This window comes from Geotrypetes seraphini, chromosome 3, assembly GCF_902459505.1.
Source record: "Geotrypetes seraphini chromosome 3, aGeoSer1.1, whole genome shotgun sequence".
Lineage (NCBI taxonomy): Eukaryota > Metazoa > Chordata > Amphibia > Gymnophiona > Dermophiidae > Geotrypetes > Geotrypetes seraphini.
The window spans coordinates 292144345-292164803 of NC_047086.1; the positions used below are offsets into that span (position 1 = coordinate 292144345).

Below are 20459 nucleotides of genomic sequence, written 5' to 3' on the forward strand. Positions count from 1 at the left end.
TATTTCAACTTCTTTTGCCTTGCGCCACTAGGTTTTGGGGTGTTCTGTCTACCTACTCATTCATTGCTGAATTGGTTACCTCCTGTCTTTTGACAGTTTTCTGGATGTCATGGTTACTATATAGAGGACTCTGTTTGTTTCTCTTCTCTTACATTGACACTGGTCTCTTGTCTGTCTTTGATTCTGACTAGTAGAATGTTCCAGCATGTTAGTCAGACAGTTTTCATCTCTATTCTACCCTGTGGATAATGTAGTTTGGTTGTAACTGGACCCCATTTTTTCCGGTGCTTGCGTGTCTGGGGCTTGAGCAGCTGCTATTTCTAGTTGGTTTGTCTACTACCGTATTTTCGCGGATATAACGCGCGCGTTATACGCGTTTTTATGTACCGCGCATACCCTTCGCGCGTTATATGCCTGAGCGCGGTATACAAATTTTTTTTTAACATATTTCACACCCCGCCCGACGCCCGATTCATCATCCGGAAGGATGCTCGCACCCCCACCGCTCGCACCCCCACCCCGAAGGACCGCCGACTCCCCGACAATATCGGGCCAGGAGGGAGCCCAAACCCTCCTGGCCACGGCGACCCCCTACCCCCACCTCGCACTACATTACGGGCAGGAGGGATCCTAGGCCCTCCTGCCCTCGACGCAAACCCCCCTCCCCCCAACGACCGCCCCCCCCCCAAGAACCTCCGACCGCCCCCCCCAGCCAACCCGCGATCCCCCTAGCGACCCCCACGACCCCCCCACCCTCCTTCCCCGTACCTTTGGTAGTTGGCCGGACAGACAGGAGCCAAACCCGCCTGTCCGGCAGGCAGCCAACGAAGGAATGAGGCCGGATTGGCCCATCCATCCTAAAGCTCCGCCTACTGGTGGGGCCTAAGGCGCGTGGGCCAATCAGAATAGGCCCTGGAGCCTTAGGTCCCACCTGGGGGCGCGGCCTGAGGCACATGGGCCCAACCCGACCATGTGCCTCAGGCCACGCCCCCAGGTGGGACCTAAGGCTCCAGGGCCTATTCTGATTGGCCCACGCGCCTTAGGCCCCACCAGTAGGCGGAGCTTTAGGATGGATGGGCCAATCCGGCCTCATTCCTTCGTTGGCTGCCTGCCGGACAGGTGGGTTTGGCTCCCGTCTGTCCGGCCAACTACCAAAGGTACGGGGAAGGGGGGTGGGGGGTCGTGGGGGTCGCCAGGGGGATCGCGGGTCGGCTGGGGGGGCGGTCGGAGGTTCTTGGGGGGGGGCGGTCGTTGGGGTGGAGGGGGGTTTGCGTCGAGGGCAGGAGGGCCTGGGATCCCTCCTGCCCGTAATGTAGTGTCGGGACAGCGCACGGAGAGGCGGGGCAGTGCACGGAAAGTCAGGGCAGGTGAACGGAGAGTCGGGACAGCGCACGGAGAGGCGGGGCAGTGCACCGAAAGTCAGGGCGGGTGAACGGTGAGTCGGGGCAACCAGAGGAGAGTCGGGGAGGGCGAAAGGAGAGTCGGGGTGGCCAGAGGAGAGTCGGGCAGCATGCGCGGTATACCCATGAGCGCTGTATACAAAAGTTTCCGTACATACAAGTGTGGTTTCTGCGCGCTATACCCGTGTGCGCGTTTTACACGGGTGCGCGTTATATCCGCGAAAATACGGTAGTCAGTTCTTCAGCTCCCATAGGTGTGCATCTGCACTTGAGCACATGAGGTACTCCTGACCTTTTTAGCCCACTGTCTGGGAAACAATTTCCAGTTCCTTCTTTTCCTGTCTGTTGAGTCTCAGGTGTCATTCTCGGTATGGTGCCTCATTTATCCATTTTGGGATATGAAGGGGGTTCTTTTGACGTTGAGTCTCCTGTGCCATTCTAGGTTTGGTGCCTCCTTTATCTCTTTTCGGATACGAAGGGGATTCTCTTTGCGTATCATGTGTGCATTTTCACGTACTGTGCAGGCAGGCGCATATATATATATCTTAAAGGGGCACGTAAGAATTTGCTTGTCCTGTTATGTTGCAGGCTTGCGTTCCCTAGGCACAGTTGGACGGGTGGCAGCCGCTCTGGATGTTACTCAGGTTGGTGGCTGTAGCAATTTGTTTGTCTGGGAGATCTTCTTCCTGTTATGCTCTACTGGTCCAGTTTGCCGTCTTTTCCCCCGACTACTCTGTTTTTTCAAATTTAACTATAGGTTCTTGCGTTTTGCTCAATTTTTCTTCAAATTGGAACTTGAACTTCTTGGCCTGCCCTAGTTATGGCCACCCTGAGTTATGTGATGGCTCTTTGGTGAGAGCACACTCAGGTGGTCTGGCGTCTTGCTTGGGTAACACTCCGTTCTCTTTCTCACCACAAACACTGTCACTTTGGACATCATAAGTGGGGCTGTCACAAGAAATATGGGACTGGCCTGCCCAGAAGTTGCTGGCCACAGAAGGGGTAATGGTTGATATTGTTATTTCTTCTGCAGCGGTTGGGCTACGTTTCTTCTTTCCACGCCTTCCTGGTGGGCTCATCTTTCTCTCTTCAGTTTATGGATCTCTGGTCCGTGTGTCTGGATGAGTATCTATTTTATCGGAGGTTTAGGTCGGTTACCCTTGGTACAAGCATATCTGTTTCTGTTACAATATTTATTATAGCGTGAGAGCGGTGTTTGCAGACTTTCTCGGTACATCTAGTTTGTCGCCTATGCTGGCCTCCTCTTCTGAGCGCAGTTTCTCTGTCTGCATTTTGTCCCTTCTTTTGTGTGCATTTTTGCAGCTTAGCCAGTTTAGGTGGACTATATTCTACCATCTCGCTTCGCATATGATCTAGTTAGTCTGTGCGCCTCTACTTGGATCTGTATTTATTTCTCTCCAGTAATATCACTTCACTTTCAGTTGATTTGGTTGCTATAGGTTCCTCCAGCTTTCATCGTGATTTCTGGAGTATGGCTTGGCGCCCTTCATTGGGCCTAAGCGGCTAGAGGGTGGATGTCTTTTGTAGCCTTCTGCGTGTAGGGATATGGATCTTTGCCTCTCCTAGGTGAGGATTTCTTCTTACCTTTGTTCAGCAATTTGACTATTTTCAGAGTCCTGTTGATTTACTACTTTGAGATTGCTCTTCTTTAGGTTGTGACCCTTTACTTTTTTTTGTTTCCTAACTCCATGCCATAGTACCTTGCAAGGGGAAGGGGGTCTGTTATGTTGTTGTGTTTTTTTCATGAATGTCCTGGCTTTCAAATGGGCTTGGGGCAGTGCAGGATATAGCGGATTCAATCCTCAGTAGTTTTGTCGGTATCGTTAGGGGTCACGCCAGTTTGGTGCTCTGCACTCATTCTATTTGTGGTGGGGCATGACAGCTGTGGTTTCCCCTGCATAGTTCTCTAAGATACTCTTTGCACCTGCTCACGGGTATTCTGAGCTTAGACTCTATCTGCTTGTGGAGTCCGTTCACTCTGTAATTTCAAATCTCCTTGGCCAAATCCTGTCCGGCAGGCAGCCAACGACGGAATGAGGCCAGATTGGCCCATCCGTCCCAAAGCTCCGCCTACTGGTGGGGCCTAAGGCGCCTGGGCCAATCAGAATAGGCCCGGGAGCCTTAGGACCCTCCTGGGGGCGGGGCCTTGGGCACATGGTCAGGTTGGGACCATGTGCCTCAGGCCCCGCCCCCAGGTGTGATCTAAGGCTCCTGGGCCTATTCTGATTGGCCCAGGCGCCTTAGGCCCCACCAGTAGGCGGAGCTTTGGGATGGATGGGCCAATCTGGCCTCATTCCGTCATTGGCTGCCTGCCGGACAGGCCCGTCTGTCCGGCCAACTACACAAAGGTACGGGGAAGGGGGTGGGGGTGTCGTGGGGGTCGGCCAGGGGGGTCGCGGGTCAGCTGGGGGGGCGGTCGGAGGTTCTTGGGGGGGCGGTCGTTGGGGGGAGGGGGGTTTGCATCGAGGGCAGGAGGGCCTGGGATCCCTCCTGCCCTTAATGTAGTGCAAGCTGGGGGTAGGGGGTCGCCGTGGCCAGGAGGGTTTGGGCTCCCTCCTGGCCCGAACAACTAGCGGGGGGGGGGGGGGGGGGTCGCCAGGGCCAGGAGGACTTGGGCTCCCTCCTGGCCCGATATTGTCGGGGAGTTGGGGTGTCGACGGGGCAAGAGGGCTTGGGCTCCCTTTTGCCCCGATCGTGTCGGGGAGTCGAGGGGGCAAGAGGGCTTGAGCTCCCTCTTGGCCCGATCGTGTCGGGTGTCGGGACCGCCAAGAGGAAGCAGCAGGATACCGGTAGGAGCTTCTACATGATGGGGGGGTCGGGAGGCTGTGGGGGTGCGAACGGTCCTTCAGGGTGGGGGTGCGGGTGGGAGTGCGTGCGAGCGGTCCAATCAGCAAGCAAGGCTTTCATCTGTGTACGTGCTGAGCTCAGTGCTCAGCATGGCTATTTCCTGCCGCGACGCCGGACTTGTAAGCTGCATGCCTGCATCGCCAGAATTTAGGTAGGCTGTTTTCATCCCCGTGGGAGTCTCATGCTCTATGGCTCTAAGTCTTCTTTAAGTCTTCTTACTGCAGAGTTGGTTCCATTCTCGGTAGGGGATACCTCGGTAGGCTCACTGCTCAGCTACTGGGAACCCAGATTCGATCCTGTTCTGGGTGGAGGACATTTGTGGGGTGGGGTGGGGTGGGGAGGGGGGCTAGTTTGCGACATCGTGCAGGCTCACCACTCTGCCTCTGCCGGCAAAAGCACAGTCTGTCCCATTCTAGGGGAGAAAACCTAGCAGGGACCAGGCTGCACCACAATACTGGCTTCTAGAAAGCACAATGGACTGGGGGGGGGGTCTAGCAGTGTGTGGCACCATTTGGACCCATGCAGACTTGCACGGCCATTCAGATGCTGACCTGAGGTCCCTTTCCATCCAGCATCTGCCCCTCCCCCTCTTTCCATCCAGCATCTGCCCCTCTGTCTGCTGCTTCTGCCCAGCATCTGATCTGTCTCCTCTCTTCCTCCTTTCTGCCCCCTTTGTCATCCCATCCATCATCCACCCTTCTTTCTCCCCCCCTTCCATCCAGCATCTGCCCATCTTTCCCCCCTTTCAGCCCAGCATCTGCTTCATTTCTCTTTCTCCCCCTTCTATTCAGTGTCTGCTCCATCTTTCTCTTTCCTCCCTTCCATCTGTATCCTCCCCCTCTCCTCCTTTCCATTCAATGTCTTCCTCCCCTCTCCTTTTCTTTCCATCCATCATCTGTCTTTTTCTCTCCCCCAGGCATTCCAGTTGTCTTATCTTTCCCCTTTCATCCAGTGTGTCTGATCCCTCCCCATTTCTATCTACAGTCTGTCTCCTCTCACCTCCTACATCCAGTATCTACTCCTTCCCACCTGACACCTCAGCCGCCGCCAGACTGATGCAAAGCCTTCCCTCTGATGTCAGCTCTGACTTCGGGGGAAGACTTCTGGGTCGGCTACATATGGCTTGCTGCAGGCTGCCTCCAACCCCTGCTGTTATCTGGACTCGAATGAAGTGGTGGAAGGGAGTGCATTTTTGGACACAGAAGTCATGAACTGGGGAGAGAGGAAAGGAGAGAAAGAGATGCTGAGGTGGGGGAGGGAATAGAAAGGGAGAATTGGGTGTGGGTGTGTCAATGAGCGGGAAAGAGAGATGGTTGTGTACACACGGCAAATGGAAGAAAGAGGAGAATTTTTGGTCGTAGGGAGGAAGGTACAGAATATGATAGGGAAGAAAAAGATGAGAGTGAGAAATGTGGCAAGGGAACAATGGGGCAGATTGAAAGGGATGCAAGAGGGAGGAATATTGGACAGTGGTGAAGGGAATGGAGGGAGAGATGTGGCATAATGCTGGAGAGGGGTGATAGAAGGAGAAATGTTGGGCGTGGGGCTGGTGGGCAGGCACGAAAGATGAGAAAGAGATAAATGCTGGACCATGGTAGGGGGAACCAATGGACAGCAACAGAAGAATTTACAGAAGATGGGAAAGTGGAAAAAAGAAACTGGGACCAACTTTATGGAAAAATAAGTCTCCAGACAACAAAGGTAAAAAAAACGGAATTTATTGACTAAAATATGTTAGCTTTGGGAAATGTATATGGCAGATGTCTTTGTATTGTGTTCAAAAGAAAAGGAAATGCATTTCTGGTTTTATTTCTACAGTGTTGAAGTACTTGTTGACCCTTGCTGTGACTGGTGGGGATCCCCAAGCACCGCCAGCAGAGGACCTCCTCTAGAGATGGCCAGAACTCCCCTCCACCAAGCGCAGCAGTGGCTGGCAGCATCCATGAGCCACTGAGGTGCCAGCATCTGTGACTTAGGGACGCTACTGCTGCCTGCCAAGCTTGGCAAAAGGGACCCCCGGCCAACTGCAAAGGAAGTCCTCAGCTGACAGTTTGTGGGTTCTCATCAGCTGAGTATTTATATTTTATATTTACATTAGAGGTTCTGGTAGAAACCCATTTACAAAGTATGTATTCTTCCCAATTAATTTTTCCAAATTAGTAAAGTCTCTTTGCTTATTTGTAAATGGGTCTCTACCAGAGCCTTTAATTCAGTAGCATAATTAAATAAAATAACTATTTCTGAAGTTTATAGGGAAGGGTGGTGACGGAGGGGATTCCTTGTGGGGACGGAGGGGATTCCTCGCGGGGACGGGTGGGGACGGAGGGATTCCTCACGGGGACGGGTGGGATTTTGGCGGGGACGGGTGGGATTTCTGTCCCCGCGCAACTCTCTAGTCCTGTCCTTCTTTTTTTTTTTTTTTTTTTTTGCTGTGCTAAAGAGGAATCTTCCATTGACAAAGGACATACTATATATTTTTTTTACCTACTAGTGATCTCTGCTTATGCACCCAAGCATACTGTTAGCTTTTTTTACTGCCTTATCATAGTGGCTTTACCATTTTTCAAATAGAAACTGACGGTGCTTTGAAGTTGTAAAGTAGATATGAATCTTTGTGCTGCAGAGGAATAGAGCTGAACCGGAAAGAGACAGGGAATTGGATTTATCTTATGCATTACATGGATGAAGAGAGAAGATTTAAGCCAGAGAAGAAAGATCCATACTAGAAGTTCATGAAAATATTATTGAGCTTAGGTGGTGGTGGTACAAGAAATAAAATGGCATTGAGTAAGTGTGTTAAAATCAGCAATTTTTCACTTAAATGATAAGTGAATTAGTTAGAGATTGTGAGACATTTATTGTTACTTCAGCAAAACTATAATGTCTATAGCTCTGTAGTTTCATTGTAATGTATTTTGTTTAATTTATCTCTTGCTTTTTGTTGGCACTTTTTGGACACTGGATATTAAGATACAAAAATATTAGAGAAACAAGCTTGTGTTTGTTTTTTGTTCAGAGCTACGTATCATCAGGTGATGGTGTTATGTCATTACACTAAAATATATTTTCATACTACAAAACAATATCTTGTGAACAAATGAAAATGGATCTAAATTGAGTAAAATTATTATACAACCTATAAATCTCATAGATTTTTCCTTATCTAAAGTAGTGTTGGTTTGCTGCACCTCCTTTAGGATAGTAAAGGGAAAGGTGAATGACAACAAAGGGGAGTTATAATATTGGCCAATCTGTAATTTTTCTCTGCTTTGAATGAACTAAAATTGGATTGATTTTAGAAAAAAACCCACTAGCAACATTATAATTTTTTATTGGAAGGACGTCCCTTTTCTTGCTCATAAAACAACTGAGACAAATTTTAACTGGTATAATTTAGCAGCTTGATGATATAGCTTAAGTAGTTTGAATGTAAATAGCAGCACATTATTCTCTTGAGCATGATAGTTCTTCCATCCATATAAAAGGTGTACATTCTTAGATCTATTACATCATTATTGTTCTTTATCTAGTAAGTTTTAAATAGCTCAGATCATCCAAATAGCTGATACTAGATAAAATCCTGTATAAATATTTGTTAAGCATTGTCACATAATAACTGATGGATATTCATGTAAGGGATTCAAGATTTGCATGTTCTAATTTGAATGATGGCTATTTTGACTTGAGTTTTTATGCTTACTAGAAATTATATTGTAGTACTATTTTGGATAGAATGGTATAGGATCAGAGTCAAACAGCCTACCTTCATTAAATGACCTCTAGTATTATACTTTGGATGGATGTCACCAAGGAGAGTTCTCTATTATGCTGCTTCATGACATCAGTATTCCTTTCTGACCTTTGAATATAAACACAGAGATGCTGCAGTATCTTAAATGATACTGGAGAGACAAGTACCTCTTTGTGTATATTCTTGAGGTTTGAATTCTAATTTGAAATACATTTTTAAACTGGTAGAAAACTATATATGAGGGCAGTTCAATAATTTATCTACCTAAGTATGAAAGCAAGTAGCAAGCAATTCTGTGAATGTTGTGACATGTCTCAGATTACTCATGCACAGTTGCAGCTCAGTGCAAGTCTAACATTCCAAAGAGACGTGCGAATCAAGCATGAAACTATTAGATTTTGAGCACCGTTCAATGATAAAATTTCTCATAAAAGAAGGGGAAAAGCCAAAGGAGATCCATGAATGCATGACCCTCACATTGGACAGCCTGTGGAAACAACTTCTACAGAAATATGAAAGAAAGTCAAGGATTTAATTTTGTCAGACGGACGAATTAAAGTTTCCTGAATAGCTGAAGAAATAGGCATCTTGGCTGGTACGATTTGGAAAATATTTCATAAAAAGTTGTTCATAACCAAGGTTAAGTGCAAGATGGGTTCCAAGAATGCTAATGCCATGTCAGAAGGCCACAAGGCTCCAGTGCTGTCAGGCGAACTTGGAGATGCTCAGTGAAGCCCAAGCAAAGTTTTTTTCATCTTTTTGTGACTGGAGATGAGATTTGGGGTTTATTATAGAGATCCTGAGTCCAAAAGGAGTCAGTATAGTAGAAGCACAAGTCGATCCCCACCCCAAAAATGTTCTAGAATGAAAAATCTGCAGGCAAAGTCATGGCAACTGTGTTCTGGGATAATGAAGGACTTTTGCTTCTGGAGTTCATGCTACACAAGACAACCATAACCGGGGAGAGTTACACCAATACACAACGATCGCTTTGCGGGAGTTAATAAAGGAGAAAAGATGAGGAAAACTCTCAGCAATCGATCTGCTTCTTCATGACAGTGCGCCGATGCACATGTCACAACAAAAATAGGCTGCCATTCGAGAATATGGATTTCAGCAGCTGAACCATACATCCTACATTCCTGACCTGGCTCCCTCAGATTATGTCCTGTTCCGAGTTTTGAAGAAATCTCTCCGTAGACAGTGGTTTTCAAGTGATGATGACTTCAAGAAATCTGTAACGTCCTGGTCTGAAGGGCAAACACAAGAATTATTTTCATAAGGGTTGAAATCATTGCAGGAAAATTGGTTAAAGTGTATGGAGCTATCAAGGGACTATATTGAAAAATAAAACAAATTTTTTTTGAAAACTGTTTTCTTTCCTAATGAGGTAGATAAACTATTGAACGCGCCTCCTATATAAGAAATGACTGTGTGTATGAAACGCACATCTCAGGAAAATACCTTACATGAATAGCTTGTAAAAAGGTTTCTAGCAATGAATAGTAATAACTTTAGAATGTGAACATTTTTACTTCAGAATATTTGAACTACTGTACTTTGTAACTTTATCTGCTAACAATCATGGGTAAAAAACCTAGAGTTTCCCATAACTTTTAGTAAAGATTTTAATTTTGTGTCAGTATGGTACCTATAGTAAAATTTCATGCAAAGCAGGATAAATCCGTGTACATATGAATAGTCAGAAGCAGGTTCTCATTGGTTCTACTTGAGAGAGTTGTGCTTTTTACTGGTCTAGGAAATACCATAATGGATCATGGGTAAGATATTTTCTTTATCTGAAAGCAAACTTTTATCCCTAAACTTACAACAGGAAAAACTGCAGAAGAAATGTTTCAACCTCTATCCCATATAAAACAGTCAAAACAGGGATGTGGAGGAATAATGGAGCAAAGCACAGGTAAGTGGCAAGCAAGAAATAGGATTTCACCATATATACTGACAGGAATAAAGAGGCTTAATCTAGCTTCAGCTTAATTTTGCTTTTCTCTATAAGTTATAAACCTTTTTTCTTTTTGTAGTCATTTAGCTTATTAAAGAATAGGCACATTGTACTCGTTACAATGTAATTAATGTTTTTATTGTCCTTTTTATGTGAAGGCCCATAACGGTCTTTATCAAAGTAAGATTCTAGATCAGTAGTCTCTAGAAATTGTAAAATGTGCTCTTTTCCCCCCCACCCTCCCTCAAATATCTAATAGTATGGATAGTTGTTCCCCCTTAAGAAGGTGGTGAACCACAGATGATAGATTCAAATTCTTTTTATAAAATTTTAGCATTACTAAATTTTTAAATATTTCAGGTCATACTGACAAGTCTGTTTCTTTGAGACAAGTGTTCAGTACAAATAAAGTATAATAATCATAAGGTTTTCCATTACCATGTGTCATAGAAACATAGAGGGAACAGTTTTTGCACACTTTTTTGTATTTCTACAGCTCTTCATAATTTCTGTTTCTCTTGGATAGGGCCCAACAGGTCAAAGCTACAAGACATGCTAGCAAATCTGAGAGATGTTGATGAACTTCCTTCATTGCAGCCATCTGTGATGTCACCTTCCAGACCTAGTAGCTCACGGCTTAGTGAGCATGAAATAAATAGGACAGATGAAGGTAAGTGTATGCAAAGTAATTCTGTTCTTTATATTTAAAAATATTTGAAAAGGGGTGTGTGTGTGTTTAAATTTTCCGCCACCCCCACCGAAACTCATTTTCCCATCCCTGCGAGTTCTTTTCTTGTCCCTGCCCCATCCTCGCAAGCTCTGTCCTCATCTGCACAAGCCTCAAACATTTTAAAATCATTGAGGCTTGTGTGGTTAAGGTAAAGCTTACAGGAATGGGACAAGGACAGCAACAAAACTCCCAGGGATGGGGAAATTGAGTTCTTGTGGGGAAAAATTTGTCCCCGTATCATTCTCTAGTTCTGAGCCTCAAGCCCTAAAGAACTTGAAGTGGCAATAGTCCTGAGCTGCGAACCCCACCTCCCTCCTAACCCAAAGCACCAGCACGGCAGTGTCCTGAGCTGCAAATTCCAAAGCAGCTGAGATGAGAACCCTCCTCCCTCCCACCCCGAAGCACCAGCATGGCACTGGTCTTGAGCTGCAAATCCCCCTACCTCAAGCCCTGAAACAGCTGAAATTGAACCCCTCCCCCCACACCATCCTGCCCTGGAGCACCAGCGCGGCAGCGGTCCTGAGCTGCAAAGCCCCCCTCCCGCCCTCCCTCAATCCCCGAAGCATCAGAAGCAGATGACAGTTCTGAGCTGTCTCGCTTCCTTACCCCCGAAGCGCAGCCGGTCAGCAGGAGGCAGCCTCAAAACAGGCTGCTCGTGGCCAGCCCCAGCAGGGCATTTCCTGAATACAGATCACACACACAGCAAGAAAAGAAAAGAAAAAAAAAAGAGGTGCACAAAGAAATACATATATTTTTTTTTTCTTGCTGTATGTATGATTAGGATTCAGCAGGTTTTCAGTAGAAATTTATTTTTTTGAATTTCTTTGTGCACCTCTTTTTTTTATTTTACAATTTTATTTTAAGACTGTCCCAATTTTATTTTGAGACTGTCAGCAGATATAAATTTGAGTCTCCTGCCTAGAGAGTTCTCAGATGCCTAATTCCAGGGAGGAAAGAAGATGGTTGTACTTCAGCCAATGCCAGGGCTAGCTAGGGAGAGTCTACACAGATTTTTTTTTCTTCTTAGCCAGCAATGGATCCATTGTTGCCCAAACATTCTTGGTGAGGTAGTGAATGAAAAATAATTCTGTTTTGCATCAAATAATTTTTGGAGATAACACTTTTTACCCTGCCTTGGCATGATAATTAATTTTCATATACATACATTGCATAATTGATAACTCTGTTGGATTTTACAATGCGTTAACCTAGTGACAGTAGTAAACGATGGCAGGCTGAAATAGCCCTTCCATTCTGACCAGTTGACATGTTCAGCTACAACTACTTTTCATATAGATCTAGTCAGCATTTCTCACCACGAAGTAAGACCCTGTTTCATGCTTTCAGCCTTGCAATTGCCATGACAACTTGCAATCCAATCTGTCTGTATCAGTAGCCAGTACTGAAACTTGATTCCTGTAGTCGTAGTGAATGTGGAAGAATTATTGTGAGGGTACAAGAATTTTGATTACTACAGGGCTTTCACTAAAGAGAGACCTGGTACATTTGTCCAAATTTCAAGACAATCTCTCCAGAACTTTTTGGAAAAACCAAGAAATTCAGATGTTGCAAAACAATTTGTCATCAGAAAATATGAGAAACTAGGCTGGCTGAAAAGTGGTACATGATGATGTTTAAGTAGAGCAGATTTGCTTTAAGATGTACCATTCCTATCCACCCCCTCATAGACTTATTTTAAAGTGGAAAATGGTAACTAAGCAACACTTTGAAATCTCAAAAGAGCTATTTTACTCCCTCTCTGCCTCCGCTTCTCTTGTACCTTTTTTGAGGCATTTGAATATACTGTATAATATCTACCATCCTTCCTCCTCCTCTTTAGGATTTAAACATGTTCTTTAAGACTTCTCATGAAAACCAATTTCATAGAATTGGTGGATTGCAGGTAATACTGCATTTTGGTAGCTACTTTCTGAAGTGTCTATTTTCATTAGTCTTTTGTAGGTGTTTCCCCCAGAAGAAATCTTATTTTAATTCAATCCAGTTTTTACATTTTGTATGTTCCAAATCATAAGGTCTTCTCAAAACAGATTATGCAATGGCAAAAACACATTTCAGAATACTGTTAATGATTTTATTAGTTTCTCTTGCAAGGGGTGTCCACCTGCACCAGAAGAGTAGGCACTTAGAGCTTACTGCAAAAAGGTAGCGAAAAGGGGAAACAGGAATGATTAAGAAGGGGATCATGAACAGATTGGAAAAGGTTATCATACCGCTGTACCAGGCCATGGTGTGCCCTCACCTGGAATACTGTGTCCAGCACTGGTCGCCGTACATGAAGAAGGACACAGTACTACTCAAAAGGATCCAGAGAAGAATGACTAAAATGGTTAAGGGGCTGGAGGAGATTATAGAAACTGGGCCTCTTCTCCCTTGAAAAGAGGAGACTGAGAGGGGACATGATCGAAACATTCAAGATAATGAAGGCAATAGACTTAGTAGATAAAGGCAGGTTGTTCACCCTATCCAAGATAGAGAGAACGAGAGGGCACTCTCTGAAGTTAAAAGGGGATAGATTCCGTACAAACGTAAGGAAGTTCTTCTTCACCCAGAGAGTGGTAGAAAACTGGAACTCTCTTCCGGAGTCTGTTGTAGGGGAAAACACCCTCCAGGCATTCAAGACAAAGTTAGACAAGTTCCTGCTGAACCAGAACGTACGCAGGTAGGGCTAGTCTCAGTTAGAGCGCTGGTCTTTGACCAAGGGCCATCGCATGAGCAGACTGCTGGGCATGATGGACCACTGCTCTTCTGGAGGCTGTTATAGGGAAAAACACTCTCCAGGGATTCAAGACAAAGTTAGACAAGTTCCTGCTGAACTAGAACGTACGCAGGTAATGCTATAGTCTGTTTGGGCACTGGTCTTTGACCTAAGGGCCGCCGCTGTGTGAGCACACTGCTGGGTACGATGGACCACTGATTTGACCCAGCAGTGGCAATTCTTATTTTCTTATTTAGTTCATACATTTCTTAGTCCCTCCTGCCTGCGTGCCTTGGTTAGAGCAACAACAATTCACAGCCTATCAAATGTCTCCCTCAATACTTCCATTTTTCATGCCTCAGTTTACTTCTCCCATCACCCTTATTTTTTGGACTACCAACTCTATTTTCTATTTCCCATATGTGGTTACTTGATCCTCCCATCACATGCCCATTCTTCATGCTACATGCTGTGTCCTTTGACTTGTTACTTAAACAAAGTCCCCAGTTAATACTACTGAGATGTCAAGTTCTACAGTTACTGGAGCTATACAGTTGCAGAAATTATCCCAAGAATGTCTCATTCACCTTCCCTTACTGTCTTTTGCATACTTCGGCAAAAGGTTATTAGTACCAATCTCCCCCTACTGTATCTATGTACTATATTATTACACTCTGCAATAATTAACATTATACAACTGTTAACTTTTAAAGTATATATTTCGCTATTTCATTTCTCACATTTAACAAACTGGGTAACACAATAATAATGGGTGATTTCAACTACATCAAATTTATAATTAAAGTGATGTGCTAGCACTAGTTGGGGGGGGGGGGGGAGCAGCTAATAATCCAGTGAGTGCAATTTATTATGAGCCACGAACACACTGTTGTCTTCAAGGAGCACATATAAATGTGGAGAAAAAAGAGATCTCAATTTGGCTTCATGGATCTCAAAATAACTCCACAGATTCAAGCTAACACTATATAGCAGTGATCTTATTTACAGATGATCTCGCATGTTCCTCAAGCATGCTCTGATACGGTAGAATTCATGGTGGATTCTGTGATGGTGAGCTGGCCAGGTCCTGCTGCAGCAAAGCATTCCCAAACCATGACACTTCCACCTCCATGCTTCACAGTTCGTATGAGGTTCTTTTTCTGGAATGCTGTATTTGGTATATGTCAAACATGTCCTCTTTTCTGGTGTCCAGATAATTCAATTTTAGACTCATCTGTCCATAGAACACTATTTCAGAAGTCCTGGTCTTTGTCAACTTTCTCTCTGGCAAACTTCAATCTGACCTTGATGTTTCTCTTAGAGAGCAAAGGTTTCCTCCTTGTACACTTCCCGTGCAAGTTAAATTTGTGCAGTCTCTTTCTAATTCTAGAGGCATGCACATTCACATCAGCAGTAGCAAGAGCCTGCTGTAGGTCCCGTGATTACATTTTAGGGTTTTTGGAGACTTCTTTTATCATCTTGTGGTCTGCTCTGGGGGTCAACTTGCTTGGATGGCCAGACCTGGGCATGTTGGCAGTTGTTTGGAAAGTCCTCCACTTGCACACTATTTTCCGGACCATGGAATGGCTAATGTCAAACTCTTTCGAGATCTTTTAAAATCCTTTACCAGACTTTATAAGCTGCTACAATCTTGTTTCTGAAGGCCTCAGACAGCTCTTTTGATCTCACCATGGTGTTCACTCTCACTGCAGCAGTCATGAGCACACCAAACTAAATGTCTGAGGTTTAAGTAGGGCAAACCTTCTTCAAAATGCTGAGTAAAACATGTGCACCTGATGTGCTACACCTGTGTGTGATTTGAGCCACTTTAAATGGGAGGATATGTGGGGGGTGTCCTAATTTATTCCTCAGTTAGAATACACATTTTTGTGGATATCTTTTGTTTCATGAGTAAATGAAGGAAAAGTTTTGTTGTTTACCTGCAATTACACCACTTTCTTTTCCAGAGATAAATTTAAAAAAAATTTGGCATTGATATGTGAACATTTATTAAGAAAGAACTGAATATTTCATGGGGTGTTCTAATTTTTTCACATGACTATACCTTTTCAAAATCTTCTGTGGCAGCGAGTAGCATGTCCCGGTCTCAGCTCTCCCTCCGATGTCACTTCCTGGTCCCGTGATCATGAAATGATATCAGAAGAAGAGCTAAGGGGCGCTATCAGTAGCTAGGAGATGCTACCAAAGATTTTGAAGAAGTGGGTGGGAAGAGAGGTGCCCAAGAGGGCACCCGGAGTGATCTGTCTCCTCTGCTCCTCCCCCCCTTGTTATGCCACTGATTGAAGTCAGGAACCAGGAATGGCAGTCCAGAAGTTGAGAACCAAGCACATGATTTGTTAACATTATTAAGACTTGTCTATTCCTTTTCATCATATATTTCCCTCCTGGTTAGGGCTATTCCCTCTTGATCCAGTCATTGATCCTTTGTGGGTGGAAGAAAGGGTTCCCAGAGCTCTCCTGAGACCTCGGTTATTCTAAGAACCACCTAGACTTGGATTTCCCATGAATCATTTGTAAAAACAAACAGTAGTTCATACTTGATCCTATTCAGCACAAGGTAAAGTTGCTTATCCCAGGACAAGCAGGCAGCATATTCTCACATGCGGGCGATGTCGTCCACGGAACCCCGGCATGGATGGTCCCAAGTGCATCGCTACTTTAAGAACTTTAGAAAGTTCACACTTTGCATGCGCGAGTGCCTTCCCGCTCGATGTAGGTGCGCGGCTCCTCATTTCAATGTTTTCCGCAGAGCTGTTCAGTCACACCATTGAACGTTCGTTAAATTTTGTGCCTGCCTTCCCGCTTGTGCAGATTTTATATGTTTATTTTCTACTTTTATTTCTTGTGTATAATTTAAAAAAAAAAAAAATTAGAGTTTCTCTTTATTTTTCTGTTGTGCCTTTCGTCTCTCCTCAGCCTCTCACGTTCAATTTGGCTGAGGCGATTTTTCATAATTTCGTATCCTGACTGTTAACTGGTTTTAAGAAATGCGGCAGGTGCCAGGTATTCAGTGTTTAGGGCCATAACATCGCATTGATTCATGCACGGGCTGTTCTACCTTAAAAAAGCGCACCTTAAAGACCCGCCTTCTTCAACAAAAACAACTTTTCGGTGCTAATATGGAAGAAGTTCAATCTTCCCCTTCAACTTCCAAGGCACCGTCTTCAAAAGCACCAAAAGTGAAGACACTGCATTCCAGAAAACCGCATTCTATGTACCACCTGTGAAGGCACCGTCATTCAAGACTTCGTGACCTTCATCTGCACCGCCTTCTACACCAGAGTCACAGATTCTCGCTCCTTTAAATAAACCAGCGAAGAAGTCACCAGTCTCCCAGGTGGGGTCGGCCACTATGACATTAAGTCCAATCATGCTGGCCAAACAACGACCTTTGATGCGACTTGTTCCAACATCTAGGGGTTTCTCTTCTTCGGAGTCATCCTCTTCGGAGCGGGTTGCAGCACCAGTGGTACAGGCGACTGTAGAGCAAGTAGCGACACTTATGGTACCGGTGACAATGCCATAGGTACCGGTAGCTACTTTGAAAGAACTATTTGAGCAGTTTCACGTAGAGTATGGTAACATTTTCAGTCTTCGCCTTCCAAGCCGCCAAGCTAAACCCTTGGCTAGCCCAAATGGTCCTCAAGGCCCACAACTACCTCGACTTTAGAAAATTACTCAAAACTCACCTATTCCGAGACCAGGACCCTTAATGCCCCTTCTTCAATTCTCCTCCTCTCCCCTAATGAACTACCCCCTTCCCCCGTCTCCCTCCTCTCCCCCCCCCTACTTTCTCTTTGCTGTTCGCAACTCTATGATCAACTTGGTATGTAACCACTTGTAACTCTGTCTAACTAATGTGAACCGCCTAGAACTCTTCTGGGTATGGCGGTATACAAAAATAAAGTTATTATTATTATCTTTTGACCCTGGCATTGACTCTGCAGGTTCCAGTCCAGCCTGAGAGTACCAATCCCACAGATGACAGTACCAGTACTCAGTCTTCAGTGCCGTCTCTTAGATTATGACACCGCCCATCATCCAGGCATGCATCTAAGACTACTAGCCGCAACTCTTCCACGCACAAGTTCAAACACACGTCTGCTAAGCATTTGGAGCAGTGTAAACATCGAACCCCATCTCCTCAGGATCAAAACTGGGGACGTAAGAAGCATAGGTTTCAATCACCAGTACTGGACTCTGACCTCTGTGTACAATCTTCCCTGGGTGCTTCTTCTTCAGCACCGGAAGTTGATGACTCTTCTGAGTATTCTCTACCTCGATCTCCTAAAGAGTCATCTACTCAAGAATCTTTCTTTCTCTTGCTTCATTAGACAGCTTGGTAAGGACATGTCTCTTAAGTTGGGAAGTTGACTCCAAATATACACCTAAATATATGGAGACTATGGACATTAAACAGATCCTGAAAAAGGTGCTTAAGCTTCCTGTTCATGTAATATTGAAGGACACTCTCTTTAGAAACCAGGAATCTCCGTTACCATGCCAGTAGCACCTAGAAAGCTGGATTCCATGTACAAAGTTGCTCCTACTACAGGGTATGACAAAGCTCAGCTTTCTCACCAATCCTTAGTGGTAGAGTTTAAAAAAAATCTACCTCTGCTAGGAGAGAAGGTTGCACTATGGATAGATTTGGCAGGCACCTCTATCAGAATTTGAAGCTGAACCTGAACAGTAGAGTAAACAACTATACTTTTTATTTCACATGCTATTTGATGCAATTTTTGAAACAATTACCTATGTACCAAAAATATCTTCCTACTCACCATGTTATGGCGTTCCAACAACTTGTTTCCACCCTTTTACAGTTATGGCAGCATTGGGGTTCCAACAACTAGTTTCCACCCTTTTGCAGTTATGGCAACATTTGGTACAATCTGCCTGTGATTCCGTTGAGCTGTCCTCCCGAGCTTCTTCTTTGTCTGTGGGCATGAGAAGGTTGGCCTGGCTCACAGTGGCAGATATGGATATGAATCTTCAAGATCACTTGGCTAACATTTCATGTCTTGGGGATGAGCTTTTCAGAGACAATTGAGAATGCTACTCAAAAGCTCATCGCTCATGAAAAATCTTGGGACTCTTTAGTCAAGCCTAAGCCCAAATCTTCAGTGTCACGTCCTTTTAAGCTATCTACGTCTTACCAACGACTTTATACTGCTAAACCAGCTGCAGCAAGACCTCGGCAGAGGAAGCAAAAACAGCAGAAGTCTCAGAAACCTCAGCAAGCTGCTCTGCAAAATCTACTCAGTCTTTTTGACCGTCTACTCAAGAGCATAGTTTCAATCCAGTTGTCTCTGCCTCTTCCTCAACCCATCGGAGGTCATCTGCAAATTTATTCTCATCATTGGGACTTCATAACATCTGACCTCTGGGTTATCAAAATCATTCGGGAAGGATACTCTCTTAATTTTCTCACCATACCTCCAGATCATCCTCCGAGAGAGTCTGCTTCCAATCTCTTTCAGCCCTCCCTTGTTCAGGAGGTCAAGAATTTACTCCTCCTCAGTGCCATTGAAAAAGTTCCTCCAGGACAAGAGTATACAGGGTTTTACTCCCACTACTTTCTCATCATCAAGAAGATGGGAATCTTCGACCTATATTGGATCTCAGAGCGCTCAACAAATTTCTGGTCAAAGAGAAATTCAGAATGCTATCGCTAGCAACGTTGTATCCCTTACTGAATCACAGTGATTGGCTATGCTCTCTAGACCTGAAAGAGGCCTACACTCACATTCCCAGTCATCAGAATTACAGGATGTACCTTGGGTTTTGAGTGGCGCAATACCACTGCCAATACAAGGTTTTACCCTTCGGCCTGGCATCCTCTACCAGAGTCTTTACCAAGTGCCTGGTAGTAGTGGCAGCAGCCTTGAGGGCTCGGGGCCTTCAAGTCTTTCCCAGTCTGGACGACTGGCTCATCAAGGATCTCTCTTCACAAGCTATGCTCTCAGCTAGAGAATGACACGGGGAAAAAATCTGTCCCCGTCACCGGCCCACCATCCTCTGCACCGCCCCGTCACCGCCGATCCCTTCACCGCCCCGTCACCGCCGATCCCTTCACCGCCCCGTCACCGCCACTGCCATCCCATTCACCGCCCTGTCCCCGTCCCCGCTGCATCCATATAAGCCTTAGTACTGTAATATTTAGCTTATTCCTTTCTTATAAATCAAAGTTCCTGCTGCTGAACTAGAGAAAGAGATGTTCAGCTGGCAGGGCTTTGTTTATAAATTTTTATCAACACAACTAATATACTATTTTATCCTAAAGCAAAAAATAAATAAATAAATATAATTTTTTTTTCTACCTTTGTTGTCTGGTTTCTGCTTTCCACATCTTCTCATTGAATTCCTTCCATCCACTGTGTGTCTTCTCTCTGCGTCTTCCATTTGCTGTTACTGTGCCTCTCCCTTAGCCCCCCCCCCCCCCCCCCCATCTTCTTCCCTCCGCTCCCGAATAGTCTGGCATCTGTCTTCTTCCCACTCTGTCTTCCACATTTCCCTTGGGGGTCTGTTCCTCTCCACCCTCCTTCAATGTCTGTTCTATTCCTTTCCACCACCACCCTTCCCTCCCTCCTTTACCATCTGTTCCTTTCTACTACCCTTCAGCTCCTCTCGCGTGGCCTATCTACCTTCCTTCCTCTTATTTTTATGGCACGTTACAATGTAATTTGTGCAAGCCACTGGAGCCTGCAAGCTCGGTCCCTGTCCCATCCCCACAAACCATCTCGCTTCTGTGCTCCTATTTTCTCCATTTCTAATATCTCCCCTATGTATCTGTCATTGCCCCCCCTGTGTCCATATACCATCCCCATGGCATGTCCCCTTTATGTCTCTGTCCCTATGCCCCATGCACATAATTTCCCCTCTTTCTGTTACCTTCCTGTGTCCAGATTTCCCCTATCTTCCTCTTCCATACCAGTGTGTCTCTTCTTTTCAACCCCATCTAGCTTTTTTCACTCTTTCTTCCCCCCCCCCCCTGCTTCTAGCATCTG

General features: G+C 45.2%; 1 protein-coding gene across 8 annotated transcripts in view; it reads left to right on the forward strand.

Annotated features, from left to right (window-relative positions):
* Positions 1–20459, forward strand: part of STRN (striatin) — a 384728-nt gene that overhangs the window by 181513 nt on the left and 182756 nt on the right. For 4 of the 8 annotated variants that reach the window (XM_033939118.1, XM_033939120.1, XM_033939119.1 and 1 more), the window contains 2 exons: positions 9854–9940; positions 10509–10652. In XM_033939118.1, coding sequence (XP_033795009.1) covers positions 9854–9940; positions 10509–10652 — 231 coding nt within the window. The remainder of the gene's footprint in view (positions 1–9853; positions 9941–10508; positions 10653–20459) is intronic. The other 4 variants (XM_033939121.1, XM_033939123.1, XM_033939124.1 and 1 more) reach the window with 1 other exon arrangement.